Source organism: Peromyscus leucopus, chromosome 4 (assembly GCF_004664715.2).
Source record: "Peromyscus leucopus breed LL Stock chromosome 4, UCI_PerLeu_2.1, whole genome shotgun sequence".
NCBI lineage: Eukaryota > Metazoa > Chordata > Mammalia > Rodentia > Cricetidae > Peromyscus > Peromyscus leucopus.
In genome coordinates, this window is record NC_051066.1 from 142,403,080 (window position 1) to 142,416,058 (window position 12,979).

The following is a 12,979-nucleotide window of genomic DNA, read 5'->3' on the forward strand; positions in this document are numbered from 1 at the left end:
ATGGGCTTGTGTTTGCTGGAACCACCTGTCACTGAGCTTCAGCTCCCGGGGTACCTGCTGAGATCCTGCCATTCAGCAGCATCTTTCCCACTAGGCTGGGATGCAGCTCTGGAGGAGGACATCGGTCTGCGAATTCGCCAGCAGAGTACTCTGTGGGCTGTCTTCCCCTCCCATCAGGACACTTGCTGCTCTCCGCTGCTCTTCACAGACTGCCTGGCATGGGGTCCCACTTACCTCTCTCTCAACTCCCCATGAGGCAGGCTGAGGTGGGAAGCACTCCTCCCTTCCTTCTGGCTCCCCTCCCTTCCACTTCCTCCCCACCCGCCCACTGGGACTATCAGAGAAGTGTTAGTAGCTAAGTAAGTCTCTACTCATTACACTTCCTTCCTTTGGATGAGGGCTCAGAATTCAGATGTCTTGACTCTGATTCTGCCACCAGGACTCCAACAGTAGCCTCATGCATGCATCAACCCTCAGACACCATTTCAGAACCGACCAGGGCAGCCTTGCCTGCCAATCAGGAGGGACACCAAAGCCTGCTGTAGTACTCATGTGCCAGGTGACAGTGTCACCCAAGGCAGTCAGCTACAGATTTGTGGGTGAACCCCATGGAGTCCACCTTGCTTGCCCTTGGGGGGACCCATGGGGTGACGCACACTCGGCAGCCTCCTCCACTACAGTCTTCTTGCTCCTCTGGAGTGTCCCGAGAATTACCTTTCCTTGAGAACCACACTAGAGACACATCCCAGTAATGAAGGGCTGCTTTGCTGAGGGGTGGAGGAGGAGGAGGCAAAGGTGGGAAGAACCACTGGGGAAGAGTTCAGAATATTATGGTTTTTTACTGAAAACACAAATGAATCAAGCTCTTATCCATGGTAGGCATAGGTAGCCCTCTGTGTTTTCACATGAATTATTTCATCTACCAGTCCTGGTGGCACACACCTGTAATCTCAATATCCAGAGTGCTGAGACAGGGGGATGGCGAATTCCAGGCCAGCCTGGACTATGGCAGTAAGACCTCAACATTAACTAAGGAAGGAAGCAAGGAAGAAAATGAATTAAGTTGGATATGGTGGCATATGCCTCCAATCTCAGAAATCATGAGGCTAAGGCAAGAGGATTGCTATATATTCAAAGTCAGGCTGAAGACCTTATCTCAAAACAAAATAGAACAAAATTAAACGAAACATGAGCCCGTAAGTTTACTGAGGTTATAGCAGTGTAGTGACTCAAAGGCTGTACCACCTAAAAGCCCAGCCCAGCATGGGGATGAGTGGAGAAAGCTGCCACCTCCCTACAGCTCAGCACAGCCTGCATGCGGGCAACTCCACCGAAGAGTCTCCTCTCACTTCACCAGCCTTGAATCCAAGGAGCCTGCTTCCTTCCTGCAGTAGAGAGTATTTGAATTCAGAGGAAGTAGCCACGAAACTAAAGAACTGTGTTCTGCAGAAGCCACATGGGGTTACTCCTACTAGCAGAGTGTGAGGATTTCTCATCCTCCAAACTCTCACCAAGATTTGTTGTTTTAAGTTTATTCTCCTTACTGTGCCATGCCAGTGAATGGGAAATCATCCCACTGGTTTTTCCCTTCAAACCTTGTTTTGTGACGGGCTCTTCCTAGATAGATTAGACTAACTTCAATCTTGGAATAATCTCATCTCAGCCTCTCACTGCTCTTGTTCATTTAATTAATTTATTTCTTTGTGTATGTGTGGGCATGTGCGTGTGACATGGTACATGTATGGAGGTCAGAGGACTATTTGTTGGAGTCAATTCTCTCTCCTTCCACACGTGGGTCCCAGGAATGAAATTCAGGTTGTCAGCCTTGGAAGCAAGGGCCCTTACCTGCTGAGCCACCTTGCAAGTCCTGCTGATTTTAAAATGGAGTTGTTTGGACTTTGTCTGTAGCTGTTGTTTTCCTGCCTTGGCCACAGTCAGGACAAATCTTTGTCACCCGCCAGTCCCACAGCCGCTCAGACCCAACCAAGTAAACACAGAGACTTATATTGCATACAAACTGTATGGCCGTGACAGACTTCTTGCTAACTGTTCTTAAAGCTTAAATTAACCCATTTCTATAAATCTATACCTTGCCACATGGCTGGTGGCTTACCGGCATCTTTACATGCTGCTTCTCCTTGTGGTGGCTGCAGTGTCTCCCTCCTCAGCCTTCTGCTTCCAGAATTCTCCTCTCTCCTTGTCCCACCTACTTCCTGCCTGGCAACCTACTTCCTGCCTGGTCACTGGCCATCAGTATTTTATTTATATAGAGCAATATCCACAGCATTTGTCATTGAGTTATAAAATTCTGTGCATCTATGTGTGTGTACATGTGTGTGTGTACATGTGTGATCGCATGTGTGTATGTGTGTGAAGGTCAGAGGTCAGCCCTGGGCATCTTCCTCAACATCTCACTGCTTTATTTATTTTTATTATTTTGAAGCTTCTTACTTTTTTATTTATTATTATGTGAGTGTATGTATGATGGGGAGTGGTGTGCATGTACCACAGTGTGCCCAGGGAGGCCAGAAGAGAACTGTGGAGTCAATACTTTCTTTCTACCTTTATGTTGGTTCTGGAGATCGAACTCAGGCCATCAAACTTGTACCACCAGTGTCCTCACCTTCTGAACAGGATTGCTTATCAACCTTATCATGCGCAACAGGACCTCTGGCTGAATCCGGAGCTCATTGATTTGGCTAGCATGGCTGAGCACCGAGCTCCAGGGACAGCCTGTCTCTCCTTCCCTGCCCCGGGTGTGCAGGTGTGCACCACTGCACCTGGCTTTACCTCAGGTCCTTGTGCCTACATGGCAGACACTTCCCCAGCTGAGCCATCACCTCAGCCAATCACGTTCTTCTTCATACTTCCCAAATGCATCAGATGGTCCACGTTCTCCCATTGCGCATCCTTTCTCTTTCTTGATAGAGTTTTTGATACACCGATGTTTTAGTGAGTCATTTTTTTTTTTCTACTTTTCCTTTCATTGCCCATGCTTCTGGCATCGTCTCTTGGAGCCACTGCCAAATGCAAAGCCCAGGTTTAACTCCATGTCTTCTAAGAATCTTAGAGCTTTAGATCTTTCATGTATCTCTGATCTGTTTTTGAATTGTTCTCTTGCAGATGGCATGAAGCTGAGGCTAACTTCAGTTATATATCTAGCATGTATATCCAGCTGTAAGGTCCCAAGTTGTAATACTTAACAGGTAATTGGGCTTGCCGTGGAAGTCCGGTGTCATTTCAATCCCTGGGACTCACAGAAAGATAGAAGAACAGAACTGATTCCTCAAAGTTGCCCTTTGACCTCTCTGCTTCCACGCACATGATGCACATATGCATACACAGTAATAATAGTTTTTTTTAAAAGAATATATGTAGTTGTAGTATCTTTTCTTTCAACGAAACTTATTTTATAGCATAGTTATATACCGCCCCCACCCCAATTTTTAAATGCAAGGCTTTGCTATTTAGCCCAGGCTGGCCTAGAATCCTCCAGATGCTGGGCTCACAGACATGTAGCACTACATGTGGAACAGTTTGACTTTAAGTAAGGCTATGTTTAACAGCTGGCTTGCAGACTTTCTGGAAAATCTCACATCAGCTTTCTCAGACCAGTGCTTGCTCAAGCTGGCCCTGTCACCCCAGCACTGAGAGGACTGACGTTTGGAGTTTCCTTGAGGAACTCTCAGGGTGGGACAGTGGTCACAAGCTCAGGTGGGGGCGGGTGTCACCAGCCTACCTAACATTTCCCTCCAGTGCCTGACTTTCCCTTCCTAATTGGAAGGACAGACTGTGGCCTGGTATTAGCTTATATATGCCTCCTGGTCCAGTGGCAGCTGACTTAACCTCAGCTGTATGTGGCAGGGCTTTGAGTAGAGACCTAACCTTCATCCTGAGGTTGCCCGAGAGCTCCTTGCAGTGCCGTGAGACCAAATCCAGGGTTCCCGCTTATCGTTTGAACTTGACAACACCATAATGTTTTAGCATACACGTGACCCATTGGGTTTGGGGAGAAACTTACACTGTGAGAATTCATCACACACTATTTGGGCCATACTTCTGTGGGTTGAAAGAATGAAGCATAATTTTTCTAAAATTCAAGTTTGTCTCACAGTCCTGTCTTTCAGTCTCCTAATCCAGGAAGTCCCCCACAAGGTCAGTTCTGGTTCCCACTGACATCCTCCTGGCTAGAAGACTCAGGACCTCAGAGTGAGAAGGGCCTGACTCTGGACACTTCATGGATCTAGAAATGTCATCATAGGCAATGAGGGATTTGAACCTACTAGAGTACTAGCCATTGTGGGTAACTGTGGACTTGTGTGTGTGTGTGTGTGTGTGTGTGTGTATAGGGCATGTGTGTGTGTATGTAGGTGTATGTGTGTGTGTGTGTGTGTGTGTGTGTGTGTAGGTGTGTGTGTATGGGTGTAGGGGTGTATGTGTATGTGTATAGGTGTGTGTGTGTATGTGTGCCTGTGTGTAGGGGTGTGTGTTTGTGTATGGTATGTGTGTGTGGTGTGTGTGTGATTGTATATGTGTGTGGTGTGTGTGTGAATGTATATGTGTGTGTGCATGCCTGTGTGTAGGGGTGTGTGTGTATAGGGGCATGTGTGTGTATGTAAGTGTATGGGTGTGCCTTGTGTAGGTGTGTGTGTGTGTGTGTAGGGGTGTATGTGTATGTGTATAGGTGTGTGTGTGTATGCCTGTGTGTAGGGGTGTGTGTTTGTGTGTGTGTGTAGGGGTGTATGTGTATATGTATAGTGTGTGTGTGTGTGTGTGCCTATGTGTATGGGTGTGTGTTTGTGTGTGTGTGGTGTGTGTATGAATGTATGTGTGTGTGCATGCCTGTGCATAGGGGTGTGTGTGTTTGTGTATGGTATGTGTTTGTGGTGTGTGTGTGAATGTATGTGTGTGTGTGTGTGTGTGTGTGTGTGTGTGTATGCCTGTGTGTAGGGGTGTGTGTGTGTAATTGAGGATTCAACTGAGAGCCCTGTTGCCTGCCAGGCAAACACTCTATCACTGAGCTACACACCCAGCCTGTTTTGTATGTTTTATTTTGAAGATCCCACTCTGTCAGCCAAACAGGACTAGAACTTGTAATCCTCCTGCCTCAGTCTCTTGAGTAGCTAGGATTACAGTTTGGCAACACCACACCTTTCTTAGCTCGGGGACAAGAGTGCTATGGGGCTGTTGGGGCTCATAGAGGGTCCTATGACGCCTTCTGATAGGGAGAAGAGAGACCATGGTAACTGTGGTTCTTGTTCACAGGTTGATACAAACCTGGGCGGCGCAGATGATGAAGAATGGAGGCTTCAGAACCTACCCACCCTCCCCCATCCTCCAGGGACCAGTCAGCTCCTGCCCCTGGTGTTCCAGGGGGCCCAGGTGGGCAGGCCTCACCTCGCCTGACCCTGGGCCCTGTCATCCTGCCACCAGAGCAGGGCTTGCCCCCAACTGTGTTCCTGAAGGCTTTGCCTGTCCCTCTGTACCACACAGTCCCTCCTGGGGGTCTCCAGCCACGTGCACCCCTGGTGACAGGAAGCCTGGAGGGGCCCGGCGTACCCTTCATCCTCAGTCCCCTGCTGCAGCCTGAAGGGCCCAGTCCCACCCAGATGGGCAAGCCGACCACCCCGGCCCTGACTGTGAACATCGTGGGCACACTGCCTGTACTCTCCCCGGGTGTGGGGTCCACGCTGGTCAGCACAGGCAGGGTGAAGAATGCTGGGAAGTACCTGTGCCCGCACTGTGGCCGGGATTGCTTGAAGCCCAGTGTGCTGGAGAAACACATCCGATCCCACACGGGGGAGAGGCCCTTCCCGTGCACCATCTGTGGTATTGCCTTTAAGACCCAGAGCAACCTATATAAACACAGGCGGACACAGACACATCTCAACAACTCTCGGCTGTCCTTAGAGTCTGAAGGGAGTGGGAGCAGCCTTCTGGAAGAAGGAGACAGGCCTGGAGAGACTGCCTCAGTGGATAGCCGGGGAGATGAAGGAGCGCCAGAGAGAGCGCTTTCCCCAGGTGCCCATCCCATCCTTGCTGCTAAGAACAGGGAACGGGTGATAGAAACAACTCCCTGTCTTGTAGCCACCCTTCCCCACAGGGAGGCCCCTGTGGACCAGCCCCAGATGGTGTCACCTGAGCGCCCACTAGCCAGCCCACAGCCTAGGCGGAAGCTTCCAGAACCAAAGCCATCCTCCTTGCAGAGGCAGCAGGAGACATGCGCAGAGAAGCCCTGGGACTCCAAGGCCTTGGAGGGCCAGCTGAGGAAGTGTGAGAGCACAGACTCGGGCTACCTGTCCCGCTCAGACAGCGTGGAGCAGCCTCCCGTTACCGCCAGCCCCTTGCACAGTCTATCAGAGCACAGTGCAGAGTCCGAGGGGGAAGGAGGTCCCGGCTGCGGGACTTCGGGCAACGGGGTCGAGCAGGGAACGCCAGGGGCCAGCCTGGAGCTAGAGAAGAAGAAACTGGAGGAACGCATTGCCCAGCTCATCTCCCACAACCAGGCAGTGGTAGACGACCCACAGCTGGACCACGTGCGGCCCCGCAAGACTGTGCTGTCCAAGCAGGGCAGCATCGACCTGCCCATGCCATATACCTACAAGGATTCCTTCCACTTTGACATCCGGGCGCTGGAGCCCAGCCGCAGGAGGGCTGCCCTCAGCCCAGCTCGTTCTACCTACACACCCCTGGAGAAGGCCAGACCCCTCTTCTTCCACTCTGTCCCCACACAGCTCTCCACCACCGTGGAGTGTGTCCCTGTCACCAGAAGCAACTCATTGCCTTTCATTGAGGGGTCGAAGTTGTGGCCAGAGCCACGGGACCCACAGGATGCCTTTCCCAGGATGCAGAAGGCCCTGAGCCCCAGGCTCACCCCAGCTCGGCTGGGAGACCGCCCAGGACTGACCTTGGCAGGCATCCCCAGTGGTCACCCTCGGGCCCTGGTGAGACAGGCTGCTGTGGAAGACCTGCCATGCACCCCTACTGGAGACCCCTCGGCTGTTGCCGAAGATCTCGATGGAAAGAGAGCGGCAGTAAAGGAGGGGGCGGTATGCAAGGGCAGAGCCGGTAAGAAGTACAACCAGAAGAAGCAGAAGATGTTCTCCCAGGAGAAATGGCAGGTGTATGGGAATGAGACGTTCAAGAGGATATACCAGAAGATGAAGACCACCCACCAGGGAGGACAGAAACACAGGGAGGTGAAGCAGGGCCAGAGGTCGCAACTGGACCTGCCTCCCCAGGAAGAGATAGTAGGGACTGAGGGTGCAAGCCTGTCTCGAGACAATAGGATCCCTGTCCTGGGGGATGCCACAGCAGGGGCCAAGCCAGGATCTCGGGGAAGTAGACCATCCCTGGAGGACTCATTGGAGACTGGGTTTCCTAAGCAACTGAAGGCAGTGGCCAGAGCCAAGTCCTCTCCTACCCTTGGCAGCACAGATGCCCTCTGTCTAAGCAGCAAGAGCCCTCTGCTCCTTCCATGTGAGAAATCCGACCTGAGATGTCAGCTGTCTCCAGAGCCTGTGCCCCTCCAAGGAAGAGACTTAGAAGCTCCTGACATGGCTTTGCCAGACCCCAGTGAGGCTATAAAAGAAAGCTGCCCTGGGGACCAAACTGTCCTCCGGCGGCCCAGTGATGGGTCTGTGGGTTCCCAGCTTGCAGAAGACAAGTCACCGTCAGAGAGAAAGCGACTAAAGGTGGAAGGACTGGACCATGAGGAACAGCTAGGGCCTCTGGAAGCTGAGGCTTCAAGTGGCTTTCTGCTGGCTGACTCCCAGCCACCCCAGAAACAGGTCAGTGACGCTGAGGAGGTTCTGGGTAGCTCAGCTGAGAGTATCCAGCACGTGACCATGACCCTGAAGCCCTCTGATGCCTCCTCAGCTGTTTCTGCTGTTGCCCTGAGGTGGCCAGGGCTAGGAGACAAGGATCCCACATTGCCTTCTGTATCTAGGACGCTTGGACTTCACTCCCTGCTGCCTGCCCAGCCCCAGGATCCTGGTGTTCCCACTGCTGTGTCAGGTGGTTCCTTTGCTCCCAAGTACCTCCTCAGGTTGCCTCAGGGAGAGAAGCCCTCAGCACATGTTGCTCTGGGGACTGGGAAAGGCCCCGACTCTCTGTGTACAAGTGCGCAGCCTACAGAACAGGCCCTTCTCGCTGGATCAGAATTGGGAATGCTCCGGCTACCTGGAGCACACTCAGGCCCAGGTGAGGCGGCTGGCAGCTCAGAGGATCCTAGCTGGTCCAGGTCACTGGATGGAAGAGAAGAGGCACAAACAGGAAGCGAGAAAAGAGACAGGGCCAACAGCAACATTCCCAGCACGGGCACCACCCAGGAGACAGCCTCCATTGTGCCTGCTCACACATGTGACAGTCATGTGACCAGGAATGCAGTGGGTGAGAGCCACGCCGTTCATTGCCTCTGCACAGACAACCCACCAGCAAGAGCTGGAACATATGGGAATCTCTTGAACCCGTGGACATTGTTCCAGAAGCCGGGGACACCTAGGAATGCCCTAGAAGGTCCTTCTTCAGAGACCAAGGAAGGGCTGCCTGGCTGCTTTCCCTCCCAAGCACATTATTTCCCCACATCTTTCACAAGGCCCCAGGGTTTATCCCTGGGCCAGCAGAAACTGGCCTTGTCACACCACTTAGGGACCCCCAGAAGCTGTGAGGCCCCAAGCTCCTTCCCTTCACTTAAGGCTGAGCCTCAGCTCACCTGGTGTTGCTTAGGTCGCAGCCTGTCCCTGGCCGCAGAGCAACAGAGGGCAGCTCCTGGGCACTTGTCTTCATACTCACCCGATAGAAGCCTCCAGGGTAAGAGTGACAAAGGGCTGCTGCCCAGGAGCAGTGGGGGAAGGACCAGGACAAGCCGAGGAGGAGCGACTTCGAGGGCACCTGAGGTAACACGAGCTAGGCCTGGGGACTTGGCCATGAGAGAGAGAGACAGGGAGAGAAAGACTGGGGGGAGAGAAAGGAAACAAGAAGGGAGGGGGAGAAAGGAAAAGCAGTGGATCTATCCCTGTGGTTATCACCACCATTATGACGTTTTCTGTTCCCAAAGGAGGCTCGGGTGGCCATACATAGGGTGGGAAGAAGTAAAGGCCCTAGATATGAACAAAACCCAACAGATTCATAAAAATGAAGTGATAAAGATCTGTTGTACTAGGGTCTGGGTCGTGACTGACTTGAAGTGCTTGCCTCACAAGTTTGAGGACCTGAGGATCCCTGTTTAAAAAGCCAGCAGTGATGGCAGGCCTTTCTAATCCCAGCTCTGAGGAAGGTCACTGAGGTTGGCTTAGATTAGCCTAAGCCTTGAGTCCTAGGCCAGTGAAAGACCCAAAACACAAGCTGGATGGCTACTGAGAGAAGACACCCAAGACTGTTCTCTGACCTCCATATGTATGTATACACACCACACACACACACACACACACACACACACATATGCATGTACACACACACACACACATACATATGCATGTACACAATACACACACACACACACACACACACACACACACACACACACACAAAGAAATATTTCACTAGAGCATCCAGGTAAGAAATTTGTGATTAGACATAAAACTTCATTCTATTCCTGGTGACAGGCAAAACAAAAAAACAAAAACAAACAAACAAATCACACCGTCCTTAACTCTCTAGGTCATCTAAGAATCACAACTATACTTTTTAAAAAATATATATCTCCCCAGAAACTAGAAACTCATGTTAACAGATAAACTTCAGACAGAAAACCGAAGCAGAACAAAAATGGAACAAACTAAGGAAAGCTCTTAAATGGAGAAGCTCACTATCTCGGGTGCGCTGGAGAAATCACTCTAATGTCATCACAGTAACTGGTCTCAGATTTAACTCTGAGGTCCTTAGGAGCAATGATAAGAAGGAAAATGTGACAGAAGTTTAAGGAGGGTCTTTCCAGGGAATTGAGCCATGAGTTTATGGCCCCATCTTCAAAGGGTTGAGGTCTTATCCTGTTAGAAGATGGCTTGGGTCAGGAAGCTAAAAGGAGCCCGAGGCCTCGGTTCTAATCGGGCTTTATGGAACAAAGACAAGGGTGGGACCTGAGACTTTGAAGCAATCCCCAGGGGTTGGGGTGGGGATCCAAGGTCTGGTTTATATTTCCTCCCTCCAAATTGTAGGGATTCCTGAGGTGGGTGATATGGACTATGGCACTAGGTAACTCTTCAGTCATTTCAAGGGTCCAGCATTTCCACTGGAGGTCCAGTCTAGGCATGGTTCTGGAAAGTTCCATGTGGCATACAACTGGTTGCTGGGTAAGAATATCTCACAGGCTCAGACCATTTGATAATACAACATTTGGTGTCTTAATTTTCATAGATAGATATCCTGTCTTTAGAGAGAGAACCCATCATGGTGTGTTCCCCACCATGAGGACTTTGAGTGACATGATGACAACATGCTTGGTATTTTCAGCTTCCCTACCCAGCAGTCTCAGAGGCAAGGGCTCAGGACCAGGTATCCAGTCCACAGTGGAAGAAAGGACTGTGCCATAGGAGGGTGAAGATATCTCATGAGAACAGCAAGCAGAAGAAACTGAGGCTTCATTCCAAGAGGTAAAATATGTGGCCTTCTTTTCCCCTTCCATGCTGACTTGATTTCAGGAACCCAGGAACTGAATGTGGCATACAAATGGCAGCTCACTACTGAGGGATGTCTTTCTGTACTCTGTGAATGTGTGTTGCTATGACTGGATAATAAAGAAGCTGCTCTGGCTTATGGTGAGGTAGGTTATAAGCCAGGCAGGAAATCCAAGGGACAGACAGGAAGAAGAAAGGCAGAGAGAGATGCCAGCCTGCCACCCTGCCACCCAAGGAACAACATGCCAGCGAACTGGTAACCCATAGAACATGTGGAAAAACATAGATTAATAGAAATGGGTTAATTTAAGACCAAAGAGCCAGCTAGCAAGAAGCCTATTATAGGCCATATAGTTTGTAAATAATATTAAGCCTCTGAGTGATTTTTTTTTTATAAGCAGCTGTGGGACCGCAGAGCTGGGTGGGACAAGGCCGGACCAGAGAAACCTTCTGACTGCATCTTACCCCCTGAGGGAGGCTCCTATTCCATTGGTCTGAAGTTCTGCTGCTCCAAACCTGCCTCTATTGCCCATTGCCCACCCAGCATGATACCACTGACCTTGTAATTGTTTACTGGTGTCTTTATAAGGCAGGAACACAGTAAATAGTTGAGATAACCAGGTTGAAAATACATTAATCTAATTTTAGTCTTGAGAGAATATGTGGTAATTATTACTTTTAATACATTTTTAATATTTGCAAGCAAATGTGCTTTTTGGAAAAAAAATTAAAAATCCAGAGAAGCAATCCCAAGATTAGGGATAATTCTCTGAACGTTCAGAAGCACTGTCTTCTAGACAAGATCAGGGACATCTTTTAGGAGGCCTTAAAAGCTCAGCAGCAGTTCTTGGGACAAGTCCATCAAGCTAGGGGTCTGTCTAAAAGTTGCAGTCACATCATAAAAATCAGATTTCACACGTGTCTGTATCTTCCACTCCTCTCAAGTTATCAGAAGTTCTGAGAACATGGTGCTTGCCCTCTTGAGTGGCCATGGGTGGCCAAAGAGGAGTAGTAGCCACCCTGGTAGGGTGAGAGCTGTGCTTTGTAAACATCTCAGTCCCCATCTCTCTCCAGCATTGGATTTTCATCTATGTTTCTTAGATGTGTTATATGCCTACCTCCAAAGACACTTGAATTTGAAGATCTTAATAGTTGACCTTGTGGGAGCCAAGAGAGGGCATCTCTATTAGAGAAGTGCTTTATAAGTGCCTTAAAGGTGAACATGTAGAGTTGGGCAAAAGGGAGCAAGGAAGTTCTAAGCAAGGGCCTTGTTTTAGTTTTTAATTGTTTGATAAAATGCCACGACCAAGGCAACTTATAAAAGAAAGTACTTTATTTGGGGCCCATGGCTCCAGAGAGTTAGGGTCAGTGACCATCTTGCAGTGACGAAGCAGGCAGGCATGGTACTAAAGCAGTGGCTTATCTATTCATTCATCTATCTATCTACTTATCCACCCATGTATATATCAGTCATCTATCCCATCCATCCATCCATCCATCCATCCATCCATCCATCCATCCATCCATTCATCCTTCCATTTATCCATCCACTATGTGTCTGTCTCATCTATCCATTCATATAGTGTCAGTCATTTATCTCATTTATTCATCCATTCATCCATGTATCAATCATCTACTCTATCTATCTATCTATCTATCTATCTATCTATCTATCTATCTATCTATCATATCTCTCTCTCTCTCTCTCTCTCTCTCTCTCTCTCTCTCTCTTACTTGCTTGTTTTCTGGTCTTACCAACCTGACTGTTTAAATATTTTAAGTTTTTTGAGACAAGTGCTTGAACTTATGTTCCTCCTGTCTCAGTCATCTCAGTGTGGGACTATAGGCATGTACTACCTACCATGCTTGGCCCAGATAGTTCTCTTTCTTTAATTGTTTGCTTATTTGCTTATTTGGGTGCTTGGGATTATACCCAGGGCCATACAAATGCTGGCCAAATGGTCTACCACTGTGCTATATCTCTAGTCACCACTTTTATTTTCATAACAGAGCGACCATCTTTAATTTTAATGACTCATTTTCTTCCCTCTTCCCTTCCATTGAGCATGTGCTTAGTGGGGGAACTTAGAAGTCTCTTACTAACCATGATCATACATTTTCTTCTGTCATTCTCCACCTTAGGTTTCAAATTCCAGCCTTTTCAAATTCTGCCTTTTATTTATGGTATGAGTTATAGACAGATGCTCTGAGTTTTGCAGGTGGCCACCTGGTTGCCCTAACGTGACCTATTTGTCTATTTTGATGCAAATATCACACCATTTTGATTATACCACCTAACCCCAGGATTTTCTATATAAGGCTGATGAATTCAAGACAATGTAGTACTTCTATCAGAATAAACA

At 49.2% G+C, this 12,979-nt stretch overlaps 1 protein-coding gene across 3 annotated transcripts in view; it reads left to right on the forward strand.

The window, feature by feature from the left end:
• The window catches only part of Znf831 (zinc finger protein 831), a 108,664-nt gene that overhangs the window by 38,244 nt on the left and 57,441 nt on the right, over positions 1-12,979 (forward strand). For 2 of the 3 annotated variants that reach the window (XM_028855776.2, XM_028855777.2), the window contains exons 2-3: positions 5,266-8,897; positions 10,453-10,592. In XM_028855776.2, the coding sequence (XP_028711609.1) occupies positions 5,301-8,897; positions 10,453-10,592 (3,737 nt within the window). In that variant the 5' untranslated portion in view covers positions 5,266-5,300. Of the gene's footprint in view, positions 1-2,353; positions 3,207-5,265; positions 8,898-10,452; positions 10,593-12,979 lie in introns of those variants that run through there. The other variant, XM_037205447.1, reaches the window with a different exon arrangement.